Source organism: Nymphaea colorata, chromosome 7 (genome assembly GCF_008831285.2).
Source record: "Nymphaea colorata isolate Beijing-Zhang1983 chromosome 7, ASM883128v2, whole genome shotgun sequence".
NCBI lineage: Eukaryota > Viridiplantae > Streptophyta > Magnoliopsida > Nymphaeales > Nymphaeaceae > Nymphaea > Nymphaea colorata.
The window spans coordinates 18,629,568-18,655,980 of NC_045144.1; the positions used below are offsets into that span (position 1 = coordinate 18,629,568).

At 36.9% G+C, this 26,413-nt stretch overlaps 1 protein-coding gene across 3 annotated transcripts; it reads left to right on the plus strand.

Annotated features, from left to right (window-relative positions):
• Positions 1 to 2,841: 2,841 nt before the first annotated feature.
• On the plus strand, positions 2,842 to 25,461 carry LOC116257981 (phytyl ester synthase 1, chloroplastic-like). 3 transcript variants are annotated; one of them, XM_031635026.2, is made up of 14 exons: positions 2,842 to 3,344; positions 5,955 to 6,006; positions 6,464 to 6,519; positions 9,028 to 9,186; positions 9,269 to 9,373; positions 11,084 to 11,136; positions 11,792 to 11,913; positions 14,090 to 14,198; positions 20,791 to 20,921; positions 21,021 to 21,387; positions 22,926 to 23,039; positions 23,892 to 23,977; positions 24,578 to 24,687; positions 25,049 to 25,461. In XM_031635026.2, exons 1-14 carry the CDS (start codon positions 3,005 to 3,007, stop codon positions 25,237 to 25,239), a joined length of 1,995 nt encoding a protein of 664 aa, XP_031490886.1. In that variant the 5' UTR covers positions 2,842 to 3,004; the 3' UTR covers positions 25,240 to 25,461. The 3 variants fall into 3 exon arrangements, 2 of the variants coding, with proteins under 2 accessions (XP_031490886.1, XP_049934732.1); XR_004173549.2 differs by lacking the exon at positions 23,892 to 23,977 and having other exon boundaries at positions 25,049 to 25,189; XM_050078775.1 differs by lacking the exons at positions 5,955 to 6,006; positions 6,464 to 6,519.
• Positions 25,462 to 26,413: the final 952 nt, after the last annotated feature.

Below are 26,413 nucleotides of genomic sequence, written 5' to 3' on the forward strand. Positions count from 1 at the left end.
AAATATAAAAAAGGTATGGACCTTAAGTGAACATATTAAGTCTACTTGATACCCTTCTTTTTGATGGACTATGAATTTTAGTAGCCATCTTTTGCTACATCTGCTTACCCCGTCATATTAGGGGCTGAGTCAAGGCAGAGCCCGCTTAGGCCTTGGCCCGTCTTAAATTTAAAAAAAAAATTACATGTAAATTTTAAAAAATTTCACTTGTTTTATATAAAAATTTAAAAAAATGATATTTGATCCCTAGTCAAAATTTAAAAACTTTAATTCGTCCCTCCTCATAAAAAAATTTCTGGCTTCGCCCCTACATAAGATCCACATCAGCTTGATGGATTTTAGATCGGATGGAATCGAATGCCCCTAAATGTGTTTGTTTTTAAGATGTACTAAATATGGGTTTATTATACTGTCATAGAATTTCTTTGTCATTTCATATTTATATGAATATGAGAGAGGGATAAAAAAAGAATTATATGTCATAACTGAAATCCATGAAATTATGAGATTATGGTTTTCCTTGGGGGTCCTACACCTCAAGAAACAAGAGGTCACCAACATGTTTTTAGAGCGTATGAGACACCCTTTTAAGTATTAATCTTAAGATGTGTTCTGGGATGCAAGAGTATGATATATGAATATGACTGTTTGCACATGGCTATTTTTACAAGCAGTTAACCTCTTAGAACTGAGACGGTTTTCTACAGCACGTAGCACTTGAACGTGTATAGTATTTTCCCTTTGGACTGTGACAACATCATTTTCTTACCATCAATGACTTGTACCAATGAAAATGAACCGCGTAAAGTGAAATGACGACGTTTGGAAAAAACATTTAATGTACCATGTGCCTCTTGACGTGTGATTTTCGCTGATGTGAATCCGATGACTTTCTTTGTATTTGAGATGAAAAGAACTGAGCAGGTGGTGGGAGTCCCCTTTACGTGTGATTAGCTGTGAACCTGATCCGAGAGAGCACGAGCTAAGTCGATCAAGGCCTGGCTCAAGCTGATGTCGAGCTTGAACCCACCAGCTTGATCTCGGCTCGGATGAGTTCGAGAAAACTCAATCTCAGTCTTCTCAGATGGTCTAAACTCGTGTTGGACGTATACTTAACAAGCTTCTTGTAGATGGATGACTCACTGATGTGCTTTGTTTATGGACTGAAAATGTTGAAGACAGACTTGGCGGGAACCGCCAGTTGTGGACGGAAAAGCATGCGCGGGTTCGAGCCCAGGTGAGCACCTCTTAACCCAAACTAGGACTTTCATCAAGATACTTCATGTGGAAGTGAGAATTGCCCTCCATGACCCAAACCGCACATTGCCACTGTTTGGTACTGACTAGCGTAACTTAACTGATAGTCACATAAAACTCGTTTTTTCGAAAAAGAAAATGTATTTTCTTAAATTAAATGACCGTTTAAAACTTAAAAAACCGTTAAAAACGAAAAAAAACGTGTTTTTAATGCGTTTTTTCACTTTTTTTTTATTTTTTTAATGTTGAACAGTTTTTTTTTTATTTTCTATTTTTTGTTGCAAATCTACTTATCTTGTAATGTTTATGTTATTGGTTTCTCACTTATTTTATTTTTTCTTTATTTTTAGTTTCTTAAATTTTTTAAAAATTTATCATAATTTTCTCCTTTTTTTCGTTCTTTTCAAGCTCATCGTATTATACCAAAAAAAAACATTGGCATTTAAAACTTTGAAACGTTATTTGTAACCATAAAGACTTAACACAACAGACCTAAGGGGATTTCTTATCAAATAAGATAGACTCCACTCACAACCTAAAATTTGTAGACTTGAAATTTTTAATGATCACAAATCATTTCGGGTCTCAGATCCGAGGCTATCAAAAGCTCCCTAAAGCTCTTTGGCAAATTCTATGTGAAGAAACAGAATTTCTTAATGGAACCCAGGATGATCTGATTCCTTGATTGTGGAGAGAGATTATGCCACGGGGAAATTCACTCAAGGGCTACTCCTGCTTGTTATAAACTAAAACAGTCATCTACGCAGTCTGTTGTGATGAAGGGACCTGCTTATTGTTCCAGAAACTGAACAGCATGCTGCACATTTGTGCACTCCCTCAGCATTGCTCACTGGGTTATGGTTAAGAGAATGCTACATTTGCTACCCCCTTCTTCTCAACAATTGCATGCATTTGTTTATGCTGACTGGGCATAATGCCCATAGAATGGAAAATCTAATCCTACTTATATGGGGAAATAATATTTGTATCTTGGGCATCCAAGAAGCAAAGAACTATAGCCCGTTCAAGCAGAACATAAATCCTTAGTATGTGCAACAATGGAATTGTGATTAAAAGCACTATTAAAGGAGCTTGGTATCTCAATATGCAAACCTCCTACTGTGGTGTGACAATATTAGGGCATTGCATGTTGCAACAAATACAAGTCTTTCATGCTCGCACAGAACACGTTAATGTAGATTTACATTTTGTAAGAGATCATGTTAATCAAACGAACATTCAAAACAAATTCGTAAGATCAAAAGAGCAATTAGCAGATGCGATATTATCTGGCTGACTCCACATTATGCACAGAGATATTCAAGGTAAGTGGCTAACAAAAAGTTGGAGTCAGCCAGATAATAGCTCTGTGCATATTGTGGAAAAAAGTATCGTGTGAATGTCAACATAGTACCATTCTGATTCTGTACCACTGATATATGATAGAAAGAACACACAACAGAGACCTTTTTTTCTGTCATTTTGCGTCTCTTTCTTTAAGTTTTCCACAAGAGTCGGCAACTGATATTCACAACTTCGTTGTTTGTAGCCATCCTATGAAGTATGAACCATGAAGTATGTCGGTTTAAGAAATTAAAAGGTTCAACAGAAAATCAAGAGGCTTGTTTGTAGGAATAGAAGAAAAGGTTGGACATAAATGAAAGTTCAGATAAGCAAACTCCCTGAGTGAGAACCGGAGGTAGAGCCGGAAATTTGCTGTTCGGTGTTTCCCGCTCTGCCCTCCCCCATGGCCTCGAGCATTGGATCGTCGGTCTTCCGCTGGAACATTGCCCCTCCTCGCCCCAAGGTCCACCGAGAATTGCATACTCCGACGAAAGTCAGACTACCCATCATCAGATTCCGGTTGAAGAACGATTTGGAGCTGGAGAAGATCGTTAAGGAAGCTGGCCTAAAGGCCTCAGACAGGAGGGTCTTGTATGATTCGGAGATCGCGGACGTGGGTGTAAGAGACTTCATGGAGAGGAGGAAGGAGTTCGCGAAATCCGTGGATGGCCCTCCGAGATGGTTCTCTCCTATGGAGTGTGGCCGTCCTCCTCCTGACGTTCCTCTGCTTCTCTACTTACCCGGTAGTGAACGTACTTCTTTTACCAGTAGTCTCTAAGCAGCAGAGAGTAGATAATTTTTGCGATTTTGGTGTTATTTTCCCTCGACGATCTTTCCTTGTTTTTTAATTCCAGAATCAAGAATTCACGTTCTTGAATTTGTCTAGTAGTTTGCATCATTAAATAGTATTGGAACACTTTAGTTTGTAGTTCTTTCTGGGAGATATGCTTTGGATGAACCATCTTATCTAAAAAAAGGGATATTTTGCATATGTTATATGCCACATATTCTAACGGAATTCCGGACAAAGTAGTTGCAACAGTTCATCTAGGAGCCGGACCGAGCTTACTGTCCTTTGTTTATTAATGTGGGATATAATAATCGTTCTACATAGAACTCGAGTGGATCATGTTCTTTGTGGACCCCGACACCTTGATTCGGTTTAAGGATGGATACCCCCACGATGAATGAAAATGGACAGCTGCCGGATGTGCTGGATGGCTGAATGCTTTAAAACCGTCGCTAAAAGCTTTAGCCACGGGCGAATCAGTGTAGCAACGCTCTATGGTGCTTTAACAGCAGTTTATAATGGTTTTAGTGGTTAACCAACAGTTTATAGTGGTTTTAGTGATAAATTAAATTTTTTAGACATCTGGCAACATCCGAACCATCATGGAACATCCTGCAGTTGACTGATTTCAATTCTCCCAAATTACATTAGCAGGTCTTTGAGTGCGTCTTTTTAAATGCAGAGTTGCTTTAAAGGGTTTTCATGATGCAGCATTCTTACTTTGCTATTAAAGTTTATTTCAAGATAGGGCCACCTTAGATGTAAAAATGACTAGCAGGTTGAGTCAGTTGGCCACTGACCTTAACTAGTCAGCTAATTAATTTCTGCTTTAGAACTGTATATGTAATTATGTATATTCTTTGTTTAGAAATACATATTTTCATACTTAATCTTCATATAAATATCTGCATTTATTTTTAGTCGATTGACTTCCAGGGAGGACAGTCTAGGCTGGATTAGTCTTGATAAGGTCTTGAACGACCTAAGTTCAACTTCCACTATGACAACTTAGATGACCAACCCCCAAGAAAGTTACTGTAGGCTGTGTTTTACATGGGATGCAAATCTCTAGTTAGAGCCATGTTTGTGGAAACCAAGAGTATATAGTCATCATTGTTAAGGGATCATAATTTGATATATTATAATTTATGTATGGGAATGAGATCATACTTGTGTGTTTTCATTTGAAAATGTGCATATGAGGTGAGTGATGATGGTGGTGGCATGCTGTAGTGTCACTAGCTGGTTAGGCAGACAGACTATGCCAAGACTGCACGGGGTACTGTTTTCCTGCTGAACCAGTCTAGGACGGGTGATCAGAGGATGCCGATAAATCAGTACTTGAACCAAGACCCCTGAACACCAATGCTGGAGGCATCTGCTCCAGTAAGGCATGCCTAAAAACACCAGATACAATGCGTGCAGAACTGTTTCTAAGGGATCCCATGCTTGTTGCATAATATAGTTAGCGATTTAGAAGTATTGCCATGAGGAAAATCATGGTGATGGAAAAAACTTACAATAATTTAGGAAAATTATTGTCATTGAGAAAAAAAATTGGTAGATGTGCAATTTTGAATTAATAGAAATGAAGTGCAAATTTGTAAGAAAAACAGCAACATGTAAAAATATGTGGAAATGATAATTTCTTGTCCACAACAATCTACTTCTGTTTTTTTTTTTTTTCTAAGATCATATGTGGTTTAAGTAAATTCATCATATTTTCGCAATTCGACTGATGTTTTTCATAACATGACGTAGAGGTAGCCCCAGGCTTTGGTGAAAAAAAAGAATTCAGGTTCACTGAGACATGGTTTTAGTGTATCTGAATGCTAAGTGCGCAACTTGATGCAATCAGTGGTTGCCTGAAACCCAGATGCAGAACCAGAAAACTTATGTAGAGGCAGTCACTTTTTCCTCTAAATTACAGTGGCGACCATGGATGATTTTTAAAAAATCTTACATAGTAATTTCTTCCCAAACTCAGCAACCCTCCCCCTCTTTCAGGGCTTAAGTACGCCTAAGTGCATTGTTGATCCAAACATGTGATAGAGGCAACACTGATTTTTTTATTTTTTTCCCTCCCCGCCTGTTCCATTCACATTGTTAGAAACAAATGCCAATGAATCTGAATCCTGGTCTTGTTTTAACATGGAACATTCCATATAATGGTTTGTCAATTCCATTACGTCATTGTCCATCTCTTGGCAATGATACTTGCTCATTTAAAATGTTGTGTATAGATTTTGGAAATCCAAGCATTGCTTGTTTGCTATATTCGCAATGATCTACTGTGTAAATTCTTCTTGCTTTGCATGCATGCACAAATTTTAGCCCATTCATTAAGGGCGCAAACTGCATGCATTACACACATAGGTGCAGAAACAAAATATGTAATTCCAAGAATATCCAGGTAGGAACATGCTTATGGAAATGGAATAGACTAGCCTTTAAGCCTGCTAACGAAAAGATTTTATATGAAATGTCTTTCAAATATATTACTCTAGGTATTCTGTTGGATGCAAATATGTACTTTCTTAAAGTTGAAGACTGGAATTTTCAGGTATTGACACCATTGGGCTTGGCTTGTTCTTGCACCACCAGCAGCTAGGAAAGTGAGTAGCCTATCACTTTGTCTGTCTCTATCTTCACTTTCTGAAACATATAATGGTTCCTGACTGGCTAAGGTCCCACCTGCTTATCACATAAAAGCACTAGAGCCATAATAAGAAGGCTTTGATATTTATCCTTGGATTCCAGTTACCATTACCTAGACCTATATAATGGGCAGTACCACTGTCATGCTGGTGTGGAAGGGAATGACATGTCATTTAATGCACCCACTACCAATGAATGTTCTCATTGACTTCGTTTCCAGAGATATGTATATCGATATGTACATCCTCTGTACTTTTGACTTGTACTGAAACATAGTTAACTCAATGTGTGTTTTTCTTGTGTCTTCAATATCTGAGCTTCCAATGGTTTACTACTCTTTGATCTTTAATCTGTTTTACGTCATATGAGCATTAGTCAATGCTCAAACTTAAGGCCTCATGAATTTGGCTGCTGAATTTTTGAAGTTTGGTGCCTGCATATTCCAATTTTGGACCGGACACCATTTGAAGGTCTCTCTCTCTCTCTCTCTCTCTCTTTCTCTCTCTCTCTCTCTCTCTCTCTCTGACACATCTAGGGACTGTATGGAAAAGTCAGTGACCAGAATGTAAAATATATTCTGTTTATGCAGTCATGGAGTTCTCAATTTCCTGTGCTTTATATTTAAACTAGTATAAGGATATAGGTCGAGCAGCTCACTAAACGATATCTGTATCATACCATAATGTTGATGCATGATGTTTGCTGTTCTATCTGTTAGTGAATGTTGTGAACATCAAAGATGAATATGAAGCTTGCCTGCTTGCTTGCACATCAAAATTATTTAGAAATTAAATCCTTTAATGTTGTGGGAAGAGATTGCTTTGCTGCTGCAGTTTTCCAGGATTCTTGACTAAAATGTGCCAATGAAGGTGAGCAAGGTTTAGTATTTTACTCGTGTTGATAAAGAAAGAAAAAATCCACTTTTTCTTCTTTTCCTGAACTGCTATTTTATGTTTCCCATTTGTACTCCTATGCCATAGTTCTCTTAAAAGAATTTCAGAACCAAGAAAGACATCTGATAGCTGAGGAATGATTTCTCAAATCCCAAAGCACTGAGCGTTGTATTCCTTATCTCATTCTTTGTTTACTACCTTTATTAATACAAGGTAAACAGAGATGAACATCACCCTGATTTGCTTCTTCTTATGGATAGGTGGTGTGAACTAAACATTGGAAGGCTACCATCATCAACCTACTTCCTGTGTTAATAAAGGGCTGGCACCTATGTGATTCTAAACCAAAGCATGCCGTCACTGCTTTTAGATGGAATTTGGGGTGATATCGCTAATAGTTTTCAGATACCAGCCTTAGCCAGTTTGCTAACATTAACAAGATGAATTTTTTTATGGCCACACATTTATTCTTCAAATTGATGATCCTAAGTATCCACTTGGTTCCTAATGTGCTTTGGCAATGTTATTGCCAGGAATTTGGTTATATCTGATTATCCATGTTTAGTTATCTGATCTCATCAACTACATAAAGAAGGATACTAAAAATGCATACATTATGTCAACTATAACTACGATTATGTACTACTAAAGGTACTTTTCTCCTTTTGACGGTCCATATCTGTAACCACATGCTTTTCCTAAGGTTGAAAATTTTACTTGCCTGACAACAATTTTGAGGAACTGTATGAGAATAAGCCTGGATTTTTTTTTTTGAGCCTCTTTCTCTTCTTCATTACACCTCCTACTTTAGTTTTTTGAGTTTTCTTCTTTTCTCACTTATTCTTTGTCTGCAAACTGTCCGTAGAGGTCTGCTCAAGTTATTAAGAATTTAAGACCATTGCTCTTCTCTATCCACAGTTTGGGGTGGAACAAAAAGAATAAGGAATTATTATGTAATATTTCTTTATGCTACCATGTCTGTAGATGTGCGATGACAAAGTCTTTAGTTTTCCTTAAAGTTGGTATAGTCTTTCCATAACCAGCATAATGTCTGTACATGAACATGAGCCGGTTACTCTCTAAGTTTGCCAGGGGACACCAACAAGGATGTTCATTGTGCTTTTTTCCTCCTAGGCTCCTTTTGATTCTCTTTCTTGTGGAGCACATTTCCCATGGTTCACATTCTTCTTGTGTTATGTAAGACCACCAACAACATGTGAATACATCAGCAAACATTGCCATAGACCAATATTTTGAATGATGCTGATCCTTCATGTGTGAAATACTGGAATAGTTGTCACCAACGTCACACGGGTACGTGGGTTTTGGCCACGTGCCCTTACCGGTACGGCCGATTCTGGTACCGTGGTATGCCTTGGTACGGTTCGGATAGCGTTCTGAGTCAGAGCCAATCCAAACCACTTTAAATGAACCTATTTTCACCTGATGCCTCTTCCTCCTTCTTCCTTACCTTCATACAACATATCTCCGGCAAAAATGACATCTGTTTCTTATATTTATGTTACTTTGTTTGCTGATTTCATGTATATAATTAATTAAAAATATATAACTATCACCGCACCACCATACCAAGTTTGGCGAAAACGTCGTATCCGTACATGCTTCCCCGTACCCGTACCAGCATCCGTACCCATACCTATGTGACATAGGTTGTCATTTTATGTTCAATGCAAGGAATCCTCATTGGAGCAGAAAAATAAATGCACTTCAATTTGTCAAACAAATTAAGGTTAGGCAGAAGCTAATATCGTCTGGATGAATCTTCTGGTTCTTATTTATTTCAACAATTATAAGTCCTGCATTATTTGATTGCTATTGTTGCCCCATTTAGATGCTTTTTAACTTAGGAATTTATTATGATCCAGAATGATGAATTAAAGAGACATCCAGTGGAAAATAATAGCACCAAAATGGTTGTTATTGGGAAATATTTTGTTTGTGAATACATGCCTTAAGTGTAGTTCATATTTATTTCAGCGTTGAGTCAAATTCTTTAGTTTGCTTGAAAATGAAAAATGAAAACTTTTCATTTGATCATTTTGTTCGCCTTTTTCATGGTCTCAGCACTGGTGAAATTTGTGGAAAAGACAGTGAGGTTGGAAAATTCTTCAGCTCCACGTAGACCAGTATATCTTGTTGGTGATTCTTTTGGGGGATGTCTTGCTCTTTCTGTTGCAGCTCGTAACCCAGACGTTGACATTGTATTATTATTGGCCAATCCTAGTGAGTATATGATATGCTTTCAACAGAATCAAATCATTGCTTATCAAATTCAACGCTTACTGTTTTTTGAACTTTTCTTCAGTGACATCTTTTAGCAGGTCCTGGATGCAGTGTCTTTTACCTTTCTCAGAACTGATTCCTGGTGAACTAAAGCTACCAAATGACTATCTTCTGAGCTTCCTTGTAGGTATGTGGGGACTCGTGCATCAAGGAATATCTTCATAATATGAGTTGGTTGTTTGAATTTTGCACATCTTTGTTAGAGATTTATTTGTCCGATCAAATGTGTGTTGAACTCAGACCTCTCTCTCTCACCACACACGCACACATGCATGCGGACAGACAGACATGTACTTGTGCTTGCAGCCTTGCACAACATATACATGGAGGCCAAACTGAAAATAGTCTCATTACATATAACTTAAGTCCATCTTCCCTGAGAGCATCGAAATTCTGTGGACCATCTCTTATGCATGTTGGTTGGTTTCTATCCTGGTCAAGACCCCAAAGTGTAGTTCTGGGCTCGACCTTAGACATGTATGCAATCTTTAACTATAGATGCTCGTATCCAACTTGTCATGGTTACAAATCCTTGGAAGCTGCAAGATTCCTCTTAGTATGTTTTCGAGAAAAACTGTTTAATAGACTAAATAACCCCTTTTCAAGATTGCAAACATCAACTTTCAGACACAGCCCATTGAACTTCAGAATTTAGATACTTCAATTGAAATTAGTGGTGACAAGTTAAGGCCAGATCCTTTCTTCTTTATACCCTTGCTGAAACTTCTAGTTTTTGTCGTCATAACTCATTTAAAACCACTTTCCAACAGGTGCCAAGGTCCCAAAAGTGAAAATTTTTAACTCCCTGGCAACATGTTTGACATGTATTTGTGCTAGTTGTCGCTGTATATAATACTAGAGACACACAATAGACTCACTTATTACTGTATGAAAAGGGAAACTGTACCTAGCCATGCTCACTGTAGAGTCCTAAAGATATATTACTCACGTCCCAAACTTATCTGGTTGATATAGTTTCTGAAAGCAGTTGGATAAAAAAAAGGTTTATTTGGGACGGTTGGAGATGATAACATATTGAAAATTAAGTAAAACATAATGAAGTTCAGATTTTTGAAAAAGTGAAGAATCATTATAATCGTTTACTCTGGTCCAAGGAGAAATTTGACATATAATATAGTCTGACCAGTTCTGCAGTGAAAACCCTGGAAGTTCAATAAAAGATTTGGAAGTTAAGGCATCACGAAAAAATGGGAAAAATTAGAGACATGAAGTCCAACCATCATCCCAAGTGCTTTGATGACATAAATCTTGCCATATGATTTTGGTCTGCACTTGAATTGAACGGGATAAGTGACTTCAAGTGAAATGACAGGTTAGTCTTATATTTCGTTTTAAATGGGTGTAATGCCATAATAGATGATGCTTTTAAGCTTTACGAACTCCGTATGCTAGTTTCAAAAATGTACAGTCATCTCTTCGTTTTCTTTCCCTCTTTTTTGTTCTTGCTCCTCTTATATCTTCACCTAATCCCAGATTCTAAAAATCTAAAAGAAGACAGACCTATGTTCATCAGGAATTAGGCAGGTAATAGTAACTCAATGTTGAGATTGACGTTTTTTTAGCCTATAGAACCTATATAATGTAAATAGATTCAATCAATGTACTAAATTGAAATGTACCATCATACTATGAGATTGATGAATTTTAGAGCCTGATTTTTTGTAATTTCCAATCATCAACCAGATGTTCAGAATGTTAGCTTCTTACAGTTCATCATATTCTGTTCAATTGTTTTATTGATGAAGATTGAAATGGTAAGTTTGGGGATTTAATGTATTTTCTTATCTATAGAGATCTCTTCTTGCATGCATTTTAGGTGACCTCAGTTGGCTGCTGACAACTGTCCTGGATCCCTCGTATGCTCAGCAGGTAAAGAAACAACAGAAAACATATGCACCATCTGCTTCACTTGATATGAACAGTTTTCTCGTATAAAGAAAAATATTACATTCTACTGTTCTTCTCTCTCTCTCTATCTCTCTCTCTCTATCTATCTATCAATCTATCTATATATATATATAGATATATATATATATATATTATGCATCATAATCTAAGTCCATTAGCATCATTTAAGAGAGATTCAAAAAATGTATTGTTTTGTGTCCAACACTGCATAGCACATTTAAGGACTTCTAGTTAAGGAGGTCAAATCTTCAATGTCATGGCCCTCATGGGCATGTCACTTGGCATTTGGCAAGAACTGGTAATTGATTACCTTGCCTTAGCTTTTGTATCAAAAACTTATATCCAGGAGCCTGCTGAATACAAGTACTCTACAGTCTACAGTTTATCCCTACACTCACTCATAAACTCCAGGAACCTATACCAACTGCATGTATGTATGCATATTGTTATGGAATACTATAGGCATGTTGTTGCTTCCTCTATTGTTAATTTTCCATCCATTCTGATTTAGCTATGTTCGTTCCTATTTTATATGATTAGGAGATTATGAGGATTAACCAAGCATTTTCTATGTCGATGTTCTTAATGCAATTGTGATAATTGACTTCATTGACAGATACCAGTAGATGGTTTAGCAAAGGACTTTCTTATGTGGAGGTTGAAGATGCTTCGAGCAGCTTCATCTTATGCTAATGCACGTCTCCATGCTGTTAAATCTGAAGGATTGGTACTTGCCAGGTTTTTAACTGGTACTTTAAAGCACAGCTACTAGTCTGAGACTCTGAGTTAAGAAAATGATGGCAGGAATATTTTTGATATGATGTGAAAAACACATATAAAGAATATTGTATAGGCAAGATCTCTGGAAAACATGACGGCTAGCTGGAATGCTTTATAAATGTGACTATAATAGTCACTAAAGAAGAATATGATAGGAAAAGGCACTAAGGCCACTTGAAATATATCAATCTTATTGAATGAATGTCAAATGGCTGTGTAAAACAGCATACATTGTACAAGAGGCAACCCAAGAATATATATAACCAATTAGAGTGAAGGAGAGAAGGAAGAGAGGGCTGTTCTAGCCGTTGGAGGTTCCAACGGCTCATAAAGGAGCCGTTGGATCTCCCAACGGCTAGAACAAAGGGGAAACAAAAAGAAAAAGAAAAGGAAAAAGAAAAGAAAAGAAAAAGAAAAGAAAAGAAAAGAAAAATAAAAGGAAAATAAAAGAAAAGAAAAAGAAAAATAAAAGAAATAATAAAATACATAAAAATGAAAATAAAATGTAAAAAATGTAAAACCTAATCTAGCTATGATATCAACAAGATATCTTATTTCCTAACATGCTTGACAGGTCTGTGGGTCTTCAAACTATGACAAAAGCACTTGCTCTGGTAGAAATGAAAAATGCAAGACGAAAGACAATCACTAGGACTAAATTTTGCCTTCCAATAGCTTCAGTTTGGGTTGGAAAGCTAACTTGATAGGTGTCACAACCACAAGTTCTTCTGTCTTGTGTGCAATGTTGTAAATTACATAATTTTGTCAGACCAACAGTTATATATGTAACTAAATGTAACATTAACTAACATAAAAGGCCTCAATTTTTTAAACATAAAAAAGCTCGAAAACGTACAAAGAAATAGGTTTTTTTTTTCTATATAAAAACATGAATTGCATGATGCATAAAAACTAAGTGACAAACATGAAACATCAATTTTATAGGAATGCAGTAATCAAAGTACATCTACTAAGTCAACTTGAAGTCCCTAATTCATTTAAGTCTAAAATCTCTAGTACATTATTTTAACTCAAATCTTTAACGCTACCCATAGACTAATCAAAGAAAGAAGGAATATAAACCTGCAATACGGCAGTGATGGCTTTACTGGGTTCTTCTATTCTACTAGGTTCTTTTGCTCCACTAAGTTCCTCTTAATGTGGCAGTCATTCAACTGATGTTGCTGGTGCAATATCCTTGTCTTCAGAATTAACTAACCAAGACTACCAGATTTTCTAGTGTACCATTTTGACTGTAGTGTCAAGAATCATAGGTAAAGGTGGATTTAAGTTGATAACTACAACCCTTGTCCTCCTCTGGATGAACTCCTTTGTAAACTGCTCAGGCAGACTAGGTGTTCTCTTCTGCATGTAAACAGATGTCAGCATAAAACATAGACCACCATCTAGTGGACTAATTAAATGCAACTTAAATGTATGGAATCCACTATGTAAGCGCTGATTACAGAAAAAAAAAAATGTGTTGAACTTCTTTTAAACATGTCTAACTGACAGTTGATGTACAGGATCATCCAATTTTCCAATGAATCCAACCATTATCACTCCTAAGCCAAAGATTAATAAAAGCACAAATATTGATGGTCGTCTAACCAATATTTAAAAGAATATATACACAGATGAAGTTGCAATTTTGGTGGTGCAAAATGAGAAACATCTCCAGTCTCTACCCTTAAACACGAAATCAGCTCCCAAATGATGTTTTTTCCTCAACCACACAAGAGCACCTCACACACAACTCCTAGGAGCGTGTTGGAGTCCAGTACAAAAATGGTGTTTTGGATCTCCTTTTTCCACCAGGTTCATATTGCAGTATATGGACTATTTCATACCATGTCATGTTATGGAGCTGTATCATATGATATGGATTATGAACTATCCACATAAGATACAACCCCAAAACTATATTGAAGGGTTTATCTTGTCAGATTTTGCACTATGTTTCTAGTTTTTGCATTAGTTACATGAAGCAATGTAAAAATATGATACCACACGTTACAACATTGGCTGTGCATTATTTTTATGATATGCCATAGTCTTGTCCTTTAAAGCATTGATAGTAGTTGAGTTTTAGGAAAACAGAACAAATATGTGATGCTATTTAATGGTATTTCAGTGGCAAGGATCAGTTTCTACCCAGTAGAGAGGAAGCTGACAGACTTTGCAGTATACTGAGCCGCTGCAGGTTTCGGTACTTTAAGGATAGTGGACATTCCATTTTTCTGGTGAGAAATAAGTATCAATGTGCACAGAGAAATATATAGATCATATTTATGCATTTAGATCCATATATATGTTGATGTCACAATTAATATTGAGGATTAATATTGCTTTTTCATTTCAAGAGTACATTGTGGGAGCATCTCTATATGGCCATTGGTTTGGATCTTGTCACTTTATATCTGATCCCCCTTGATTATACAATGAATTTCTGAAAAGATAATTTGGATCTGCAACCAATCAGGAGTGTCCTCATTTCTTTTTTTTTCTTCCCCTTTTTCCTTCTAGATGTTCTATTTCTTGTCTTCTAACATAAGCTTAATAGCTCAATGATTAATCCCTCATGACATATATGAGCATATGAATATCCACCAAGTTGATCTCAGGAGCTGGAGCCTGAAAGCATCCATATATTTCAGGTGGAGCATAGATGAGCCATGGCCAGTTCAAAACATTCAAAGCCATGGTGGATTAATTTGGGAGGTTATTGATCTGGTAAATCCAAAAGTATTTCTTAGTAGACTAAAAAACAGAAAGGAGCTTGCAGGACACCATTCTCTTCAACCTTGACAGGGCTCATGGAGATTATTGATGTAGCCTGCCTATCCCTACGCATGTTTGTAAAAGCAGGGGCCTAATCATTATACAAGGGCATCTGTCTACAAGGATGCAGCTGGGTGTAATCGCCTGTGAGATGAGAAACCTGGGTTCTACCATTGTCATAAATATTGTTCCAGGTTTTTAGGGGCAAAGTTTTCCTTAGGTTTAATCAAAAAGTTTGTTTTCTCTAGAGAATATCAAAAAATTACCAAAAAAATTTAAAAATAAAAATATTGAAAAAAGAAAAATTGAGTTTTCTACTAATGTTCTTACAAAAGTATTATAAAAATTCAAACTAGCTCATAATATGTTAAAAAACCTTGAAAACATTAAAATATAATAATTTTTTTCTAAAAAGGGACAAATGTGACAAATTCATTGGTTTTTTTCCCCAAAGTGTCATGATTTCCCGATTATTCATTTTCATTTATTTTTCCCCTTCTTTTTATGTCTTTTTAATGGTTTTGCTAACTGGAGGTTGCAAGTGATAGAAATCTAGCACCAATATCTGTAACCAGAAAACAGCACTCACGCAGGAAGATAGAGATAGAGAGAGAGAGAGGGAGAGAGAGAGAGAGGGAAAGAGAGAATGAAAACAAGAAGAAACTGAGGAGAAGAAGCCGTAGCCAAAATGGTTTGCACGGCCTCTATTTATAATCCCATTTCCAGAATTCTAAGAGTCTCCAATCGTAGAATCCTAGGAGATTTCACAAGCTCCAAGGACATTAATTACATCATAGAAACCTAAGAGACTTCACATATAACAAGGATATTAACTACAACATAGAATCCTAGGAGACTCTTCACATGTTACAAGGACATTAAATATCTTAACACATTCTACAAGGAGGTGGAATCCTAAGAGACTCCTCTTCAACGTGCTGGTGAAGGATTTATATTTTAACACCCTCCCTCAAGTTGTGCATGGTTTTGCACCATGTACAACTTGCCTTTTAGAAACCAGAATCGTTCCTTTGTTAATCCTTTTGTAAATAAGTCTGCAACTTGTTCATCTGTACGAACATAAATAGGCTGAATCTCCTTGTCTTCCACCTTTTGTCTAACAAAGTGTTGATCAATCTCAATGTGCTTTGTTCGACCATGTTGTACGGGATTAAAGGCAATGTTAATAGCGCTTTGATTATCGCACATTAACATTGATGTTTTAATCTTTTCTCCAATGTCTTCTAGCAACTGTCTAACCCATGTAACTTCAGCAGTACCTGCAGCCATGCATCTGTATTCAGCTTCAGTGCTGGATCTTGCTACTGCCTTTTGCTTTCGACAACTCCAAGACACAAGATTACGTCCAATGAAAATACAAAAACCAGAAATGGACTTTCTTTGATCGGGATCTCCAGCCCAATCTGCATCTGTGAATGTCATAAGTTGATGTCCAGTAGTTATATTTTCACTCTTACCATAAACTAAGCCATCTCCTGCTGTCCCTTTAAGATATCTTAATATTCTTTTGACAGCATCCATGTGAGTATCTTTAGGTGCATGCATAAATTGAGATACTTGATTCACAGCATATATAATATCTGGTCTAGTAAATGTAAGATATTGAAGTGCCCCAACAATACTTCGATATTGCGTAGGATCTTCATATAACTCCCCATCTTGAGCACTTAGTCTTTGATTTAGAACACTAGGAGTTCCAACAGGCTTACAATCAGACATACCTGACTTTTTCAGCAGATCCAACGTGTATTTCTGTTGTGTCAATGTGAGGCGATTATTGTCCCTATCAATCTCCACTCCAAGAAAGAATCGTAAATCACCAAGCTCTTTCATTTTGAAGTTTTGCATCATCAAAACTTTAGCTTCTTCTATGTGTTTTTCTGAATTGCCTGTGATAACAATATCATCAACATATATAAGAAGTAAAGTAAATATGTTTTCCTTTCGATAAATGAAAAGAGAGTGATCTAGAGGACATCTCCGAAAACCACATTCTTGAATCTTGCAAGAGAAACTGTCAAACCACGAACGTGAGGCCTGTTTAAGTCCATAAATAGATTTTCTTAGTTTGCAAACCCATGCATGAGAGTCTCCTTTCGTGTATCCTGGAGGTTGTTCCATATATACTTCCTCCCTTAAATCACCATGAAGAAAAACATTCTTCACGTCCATTTGATGTAGTCTCCATCCATATTCAACTGCCAATGATATAATCACGCGAATTGTTCCCATTTTGATCACAGGGCTGAATGTCTCATCATAATCTTCTCCATATTGTTGTGTAAACCCTTTTGCTACTAACCTTGCTTTGTGTCTTTCTATGCTGCCGTCAGGTTTGTATTTAATTTTGTATACCCATTTGGAGCCCACTACGTTCTTTTCGTGTGGCCTCGGAACGATCTCCCATGTTCCACATTCATGCAAGGCATCCATTTCTTCTTTCATAGCCTTTCTCCAATGATGTGATTTTGATGCTTGATCAAATGAAGTAGGTTCTTCCTCCTTGCCAACTTTTGCCATGAATAACTGAAAATCAAGTGATAAAGAATCATAGCTAACCCACCTGTGAATGGGATGACGAATGCGTTGGGATCTTCTAAGGTGGGGCATGTTGTCTTCTTCACTGTGAGCATCTCTGTCCCTTAGTCGTCGACTGTAGATAAGACCCGAATACCGATGTGCATCGTTGCTCTGTTCTTCATTATTGTTTTCGTGATGACTTGATGACTGTGTTGGATCTTCTTGATTTTCACTTTGAGCCATATCCGACGGTTGTATTGCTCTCTCTGAATCTTCACTTTGAGGCACATCATTTTCTATAACAGGATCTGCATTAAATAACTGTGTACTGGTCCAGGGATCATAAGATTCAATGGTCATAGGCATTTCATTTGTATTATCAAAACTATGTTCATCAAAAATGACATTTCTTGAAGTTTTGATACGTTTAGTTGTTGGATCATAGCATCGAAAACCTTTATATTCATCAGCATATCCAACGAATCTACATTGAATAGCTTTGTCTTGAAACTTGTTCCTCAAGGCAGCATCAACGTGAACATAGCATACACAACCAAAAACCTTCAAGTTCTTGTAATCAGGTTGTTTGCCTAAGAGTGTAAAATATGGCGATTTAGACATCAAGAGTGTCATAGGCAAACAATTTATTATGTATACAGCAGTATGGAAGGCTTCAGTCCACAAGGAAATGGGCACATTAGTATCATGCATCATGCTCATGGCGCTTTCAACTATATGTCGATGTTTCCGCTCAACTACACCATTTTGTTGTGGTGTGTAAGGGCAGGAAATTTGTCTAGTTATCCCTTTTTCACGTAGAAATTCAATAAAATCAAGCGAGGAATATTCTCCCCCTCCATCACATTGAAAATGCACCACATTGGATGAAAATTTAGTTTGAATTATGGCATAGAAGTTTCGAAATATGTGAGGTACTTCTGATTTGTGTTTCATGAAGTAAATCCAGGTGAAACGTGAGTAAGAGTCAATGAATAAGACATAATATCTTGACCCAGACATGGAATCAATAGGGGCTGGCCCTCATACATCAGAAAAAATAGTTTCAAAAGGTTTGGAAGCCCTTTGATTTATATTATGGAAAGGTAAAACATGACTCTTACAAAGTGCACAACTTGAACATTTTTTGACACTTGAAGTAAGAGGTAAACTTGATCTTGGAATGAGACTATCTGTGACAAGTTTTTCAATGAAATGTCGACCACAGTGTCCTAGCCGACTATGCCACAAATCAGACTCCAAAAATTGGTTAGGGCCCCTTACTTTTGATTCAAAATGGCAAGAACTTGGCACTGATGACGCATTATGAGAAAGAGAAAATGTCTTCAATCCTATATCAAAAGTGGATGAATCCTTGGGTAGACATTCCTTGAGGACGTACATATTCCCTTGACGCTCCCCTCTAGCGAACATTTTCTTCGTTTGGAGGTCCTTGACATAGACAGAAGAAGGTGTGAATTCAACAGAAGAGCTTGTATCATCAATGAGTTTAGAAATGGATATGATGTTCTTTTTGATATTGGGAGCAAGAACAACATTAGACAGTGATAGAGACGAGGATGACAATGGAATATGTGCATTTCCAATATGTGTAATAGGATGAGACTTTCCATCACCTGTTATAATGCAACTTCTACCGTAATGAGGGGATAAGTTAGTCAATTTACCTGCATTTCCTGTCACATGGGTAGCTGCACCTGAATCCAAGAACCATTCTCCTTGCTCATTTTGCTTTATAGTCATCTTTGAGAATGCGGTCATCAATAGCTGTTGCATATCTTCAGCGGTGGATTTAGAACTTTGTCCTCCTTGTTTATAATCATGTCTTACCCCTTTGTTTTTATTTTGAGGATTAAACCAACATTGTGCCTTCATGTGTCCTTTCTTGTTGCACTGAAAACAAATTGGTATTTTTCTTGAAGTGTCCAAAGGAGACATACCTTGGTTATGTGGTGTTGGTAGAATGCCACGACCACCATGGTTGGAGTTCCCATGGCTCTTACCAAACTTTACATTCATAGCCAATACATTTTGGGAGTTCCCTTGATCAGTCCTTTCAATGACTCTTTTCATATTCATTTCATGTTGGAGAAGTTTACCTTGTAGTTCGTTGAAGGAAGGCAGAACAGGAAGGACCTCAAGAGCTGTAATAAAAGCATGATAATCATGCCCAAGTCCATTCAAGGTTTGCTGCACCTTTTCCTTATCAGAAATGTTATTCCCTGAGGCAGCAAGTTGGTCTGCGACGGCCTTAATACGCCCCAAATAATCCATGATAGACGTTGAACCTTTGCTCAAATTCTGAAATTCTTTCTTTAAGTACATAATTCGAGCTTCTGATATTTGGGAAAAGGTATCAGCAAGGGTTTCCCATAATTCTTCTGCAGTACAATCATCAGAAACTGAAAGTAACACTTGTTGAGATAAAGTGGATAAAATATACGCAACCAGACTTTGATCACGTCTCATCCACATAGCATGTTCAGGATTGTTGTCTTCATGAACAGCAATAACTTCTCCTGCCTCATTTTTTATTTCCTGTAAGACGGATATTGGTGGAGCCTTTGTTGAACTATCGAGATGTCCAAAGAGGCCTTGACTTCTTATGAAAGGCATGATTTGCCTTTTCCAGATCAGATAATTCTCATGGTTGAGTTTTTCGGTAATAAGGTGAGGAAGAAAACTTGAGGACATGCTAGAATGCGAAAGGTTTTCCATGACAGCAGAAAGGAATGGTATATAGGTAGAAGATGAGAGGGAAAGAAGACACGATATAACAAGATGTGTCCTTGGGTAAGCAAGAAGAAAAAGGAACAAGAATTGCGCAAGAAAAAAGTAAATTCAGGATAGATACAAGATGAGAAAAGAGTTCTAACCAGATCAGACCTGTTTGGGCATTTCGTTTGGTAGAGATAACGTAACCTGGCGCTCTGATACCTTGATAGAAATCTAGCACCAATATCTGTAACCAGAAAACAGCACTCACGCAGGAAGATAGAGATGGAGAGAGAGAGAGGGAGAGAGAGAGAGAGGGAAAGAGAGAATGAAAACAAGAAGAAACTGAGGAGAAGAAGCCGTAGCCAAAATGGTTTGCACGGCCTCTATTTATAATCCCATTTCCAGAATTCTAAGAGTCTCCAATCGTAGAATCCTAGGAGATTTCACAAGCTCCAAGGACATTAATTACATCATAGAAACCTAAGAGACTTCACATATAACAAGGATATTAACTACAACATAGAATCCTAGGAGACTCTTCACATGTTACAAGGACATTAAATATCTTAACACATTCTACAAGGAGGTGGAATCCTAAGAGACTCCTCTTCAACGTGCTGGTGAAGGATTTATATTTTAACAGCAAGTGGCTGTCCAGGATTTTTCTTCTCCTTGTTCAAACTTCGGAAAAAAAGAACTGTGGCCCCTCAGTATTATATGTGTAGCTTTGTAACTTGAAATTGTTCTTTAGTGGTATCGACACTCATGATTTTGCAGGATGATGACATTAATTTGGTTTCAACTATTAAAAGTGCTGGTCTATATAGGCGCTCAAGGAAGCTTGATTATGTTTCAGATTTTCTTCCTCCAACTCTAAATGAATTCAGAAGAGCATATGAACCATACAGGTACTTCTGAGACTGTGAGACATCATACTATATTTTTTTTTATCAAAAGTGCTTATGTTTACTCACTTATTTCATGACTTGTGATGCCATGGACATAAGGTGGATAGATCATGCCACTAGCCCAGTGATGCTTTCAAAATTGGAAAGTGGGAAAATTGTAAGAAGCCTTGATGGAATTCCTCTTGAGGGACCTGTTTTACTTGTTGGCTATCACATGTTGTTTGGTTGGGAAGTAAGTCCCCTTGTCCGGGAATTCTTAATGAAGGGCATCCTCATTCGAGGCATTGCTCATCCATTCATGTTTGAGAAGAGGACCGAGAAGGTGATGCTTGATGAAACACGCTTTGACCCTTTTAGAGCTTTAGGTGCTGTTCCTGTCTCAGCAACTGGCCTTTTCAAGCTACTTTCTCAAAATTCACATGTTCTTTTATATCCTGGAGGTGTACGTGAAGCTCTTCATCGAAAGGTAAGCAACCTCCCTTCTATTAGGAGTTAGGACCATAATGACTCTCTTATGATTTTGTGTTATGCTCGTTTTTTCTGGTTATTTGTTGTGGAAAAAGGAAATGTAGTTCTTGTGTAAAAGGCAAAGACAGGACTCTCAACTCATTGCGGTATTCAGCTCCCTAACTGACATTGAGCCTTCTCAGCTCACTTTTGTGTTATTTGTAACTGGACGTCAGGGTTTGGTGAGCAGAATGAGAAATTAAAATGTATGCTCTGCATATAGTGAACCTCCAAACAAAAGCTCTAACATAATGGAAATGTTTATCTAAGTTTTGTATGTCATACAACTTTCTACTAAGTGAACATGCAACAACAAAAAGCAGCTTCTCTCAATGGCATAGACATCCAAGCAATCTCTTGCATGGTGATATTTCCTGTTAGCAACCTGAGCCCTGTTGCATTCTAAGTTCTAACCTGTTAGATAGACACAAATGCAGGTCAGACGTGGATAAACATTCTTGATACAGCATGATAATTTTGTGAAACTAGGACAAGCTAAGTAGCTATCCATTATGCATGTACGGGTGTGCATATATGTGTTTATCACTGTCACCAACACTGCCAATTTTTTCAAGAAATGTGAAAAAATGGGAAAATAAAGGAAAATACGAAATGAGAAAAAATTGCAATATCTTGAAAAAAAATGCCAAAATAAATAATCTCATGCCTTTTTATCTTTCTTTTTCTTTTTTCAGAAAAACGATCTTTTAGTATATTATAAATTTCAATTTTTATAATAAAGTTATTATAAAGCTCAAATTTTTATATTTTGTTTCATTTTTTATATTTCTAGTTTTTTGATTTATTGAGATTTTCCCTAGAAAACAAACTGCCCATTTAATACCTGAGAAAAACCCTGCTGGTAAAAACCTGGGAACAAATAATTGACAGTGAGATGTGTGTGTGTAGACACATGCACACATATCTGATAGATGTTGCAGGGGCCATGGGTGCATGTGCAGACATGTGTTGGCTGAAAGCAAACTAGACATGAATGTATAACGATCTGAAATATAAAATCTTCTAACAATAAACAAAAGATAGCAAATGCAAAATAAGAACAAAAAAAATAACATAAAGTTCTCAACGTTGACCATGTTAGATGTCCTGTTGTTCCCTGTGTTGCTGACGTTGACACAAGAAAGCTCTGCTAAGTAAAGTGCCCCTGTGATACAACTTGCAAGTCATACCGCAATTTCATATGCAATCTTATTTGTCTCCATTTGTTTCAGAGGCAGAAAACCATAATTTAGCGGAGTGAAAGAACCATAATTTGGCTGAAAGTGACAAATTTCCCATGCTTAGCATGCATGTCCACATGATCTTGGTCTTTCAGGATTTGGTGAACTAACTATAACCTGAGACATACAAGCTGGTAAGGCTTGGAATTCTGAAGAAACCTGACCTGCACTTGCTGCATGTCATCACTTGCTAAATTCTTAGGGTCTTGATATGTTTTGGCATGCATTTAACTCTGTCAACTCTTGCTGTTTCTAGGGAGAGGAATATAAGTTGTTTTGGCCAGAACAGTCCGAATTTGTCAGAATGGCAGCTAGATTTGGAGCAGCAATCGTACCTTTTGCTGCTGTTGGAGAAGACGATCTTTGTGAAGTAAGATTTCCATGATGATGTTTCTACCCGTTCAGTTTTCTGACTCTCAAATTTAAGCTACTAGAATTGATATTTGATGCTGTGCTCTAGCAGATAAATTTGTTTAGCTGTAAATCTAGTTACATTCAGTTGGCTTATGTGCTGGAATTTTTCTTTATAAAGTTTCTAAAATTTTTCCATACAAGTTTGATACAGGAGAAATCATGGGGTGAGCAACCTAATTATTAGATTTAAACACCTGTCAAAAGATCTTGACACAAACTTTCTGTCACAGGGTGAGAAACCAAAAAATAAGCAATCTGTGATTGTCTGTTACAGAGTTTAGAAAACATGTATTTACCTTTAAAGATATTACTTTACAAAAAATAAAGAATCACAAGAGATTTGCTAGTGATTTTTCCCCAATCGTGGCAAGAATCAGAAGAACCTGTCAGATGAGGAATCACAAAGTAAATAAAACATGGTCTTACTAAGACATGTTTTCAAGACTAAGCATATAAGTGTGCTAGCCCTAGGTTCTGATTCTTTCATGTTTCACCATGGAAATTTGTAACCATGTTGGGCTGAGACACTTATAGTGTCCTGCAATGCCATTTTATTGAAAAACAATTTTGGACATCACCAAATATTTCCTGCTATTACTAAATCTTTTTGTGCATTTTTAAGGATAACTTTCATTAAGGGAAAAGGTTGTGGATAACATATTCCAATTGCTACATGCCATATATAGACATACTTTTTTGGTTCAGTGACTTCATGACACTGTCCTTCGTTTCTCTGACTATTCTCAAGAAAAAATGAGGGTGATAATGGTGGTTGTGTGGTATTTTTATGTGGTATTTTTATATGCAGTTGCTTCTTGATTATGATGACCTTGTGAGGATACCAACTGTGAAATATTTGATAGATGAGCTAAATCGAGATCTAACGAAATTGAGGTATGTGTTCCAGTTCAGTTGAGCATTAACAAACTTGAAATGAATCATCATCATTTCTTGTTTGTCTTAGCTTCTCGCAAAAATAAGATTGACTGACTTATTCTTTCCTTATCTAGCAGAAAGTAGTTTATGATCTTCATGATCCAACCACTAAGCTGGAGTCTAGTGCACACTAGTTAGTTCAATTTGGATAAATATTTAAAGGGGAGATAATAGCATCTTATAGTTCTTAGGGTTAGTACAGAGTAACAGAACTAATATCCAACTAGTTCATAATCAAACCTTCTTGCTCTTTTCTTCTTTTCTATGTTTTGTGATTTGGAGGGTGATGGGAGGGGACTGGTTGGGTGCAGATTAGTGATCAGTTGCTTTCTAACATCTTTATGTCACACTTTTCTCAAGTTTATGGTGCTTCTGTCATGAATGAATTGAATTACACGTTTGATTTAACATATTAAATATGTGAGATATGTTGGTATTGTATCATTGTTTTCTTTCATGAAGTTCAGAAGCTCTCTGTGAATTTTTTAAGGTACTCGATTTCAACCTAAGCATTACTTGGTCTAACCTATGGTAAAAACTTTGGAACTTCGATAATAGGACCGCTGCTGTTGGTGAGTTAGGACAGCAAGCCCTCCATGTCCCTGTGCTTATGCCGAAGATACCTGGTCGTATGTACTACTTGTTTGGCAAGCCAATTGAAACAAAAGGTATGAGTGTTTCATGTGGTTTTTCTTATCTGCTTAGCCATTTATTTATCTGAAATAATCAACTACAATACCGGAAGTTATTAGAGAAATGATATGTGGATTACAAATGCATAATGAACGGATGATTTTACAGTTGCAGTCTATGTATCATTTCTGTAGAAAATCCTCTGTTTATTCTGCAAGCCAAGATGAATCTTTAGAATTGGGAGGACACTGATAACTGGAAAACAGTGGATAAAAGTGGTCTTGTGAACCATTGGAGTTTGTTTATACTAACTTAGAGGATTAGACAAAATAAAGTAAGTGTTTGTTAACATATTTTTTGTTGCAAAATAGTAATGCATATTCTGTTAATGTGAAGGGAGGGAGGAGTTGCTGAGAGATAGGAAGAGCACACACTTAATGTACCTACATGTGAAATCTGAAGTTGAGAAGAACATTTCTTATCTACTACAAAAGAGGAAGTATGATCCGTACAGGACGCTGCCGTCTAGGGTGCTTTATCAGGCCATTCATGGTCCTACATCAGAAGTACCAACCTTCAGCCTCTGATACTTCCAGTTTCTAACGGGCATTATCCAATTTCTCTATTCATTATTTGTCCTCTCTCTCTCTCTCTCTCTCTCTGTGTGCGTGTGTTTAGGAAAATAGTAACAATAATAAAAGGTAGCATCAGGAACTTCACAAAACTACTTTATCTGTATAATACCAAGAATGCAGATGGTGGAACATAAAATAGGCTTTTGCAATTGGTAACTGTTGATCCTCAACTAATTTTTTTGCCTGGAGCTCTGTGGGTTAATTTTTCATTCTACCATCTAGATGAGAGCCGAAGCAACACCACCACCAAACACACACACACACACACATCCACAAAAGCCACTTATCAGTGCCTAGGAGCGGGATGCTGCACCATCAACTTGGTATTTTTCCCACCCCCTAAGATATAAGAGCGCCTATGGTCCACCTGATCCTTCTGCTGCTTCGAAAAGTATATAAAATATCATCCCAAGAGGAAAATTTATGTTACTAGTGCATTGACACAAAATCTAGGTTGGTACTTTAATGTGTGAAGAAAAAGATAACTAAAAACAGCACATTGGTAGGCCTCTAATTGTTTTTTTTTGTTTATAAAAAAAAAGTATAAGGGCTGCTGTCATTTTCAATAACATTGCGAATTGATTTTTTTATCATTTTCTCCAAATAAGTTAAGCGTTTAAACTAAGTATGGAACAAATTATTTGAGGTCAGCCTAAGTTTCAAGTATCGTGTTTTCATACAACAAACTTAGACTGGGAGATGAAGAAACAGCCACTTAGAAAGTATATCTTTGATAGCATGTTGGTTAGAAGTGGGCTTAAATTACTGGATGGACCGGTGTTGAATGAAGTTTTGGGCGCCAAGAATCTCTCTGCCACGGTCTAAATATGTTTGGCTGGGGACGACATGGAAAACTATTCCAAGGGCAAGACTTGGGAACATGAAATGACACAATCCAGACCCTAGTACATGGTATTGACTCTCTCTCTCTCTCTCTCTCTCTCTCTCTCTCTCTCTATATATATATATATATATATATATATATATATATATATATATATATATATATATATATGTGTGTGTGTGTGTGTGTGTGTGTGTGTGTGTGTGTGTGTGTGTGTGTGTGCTCTTTACTAATACATAGTGAGATATGACCATGGTTAAAGCAGTGTTGTGTGAGATCTTA

Coding starts and splice junctions, on each gene's coding strand:
- LOC116257981 (XM_031635026.2), top strand. CDS start 3,005: ATGGCCTCGAGCATTGGATCGTCGGTCTTCCGCTGGAACATTGCCCCT. Junction 6,520..9,027: donor GGACCGGACACCATTTGAAG/GTCTCTCTCTCT, acceptor TCATGGTCTCAG/CACTGGTGAAATTTGTGGAA. Junction 9,187..9,268: donor ATTATTATTGGCCAATCCTA/GTGAGTATATGA, acceptor ACTTTTCTTCAG/TGACATCTTTTAGCAGGTCC.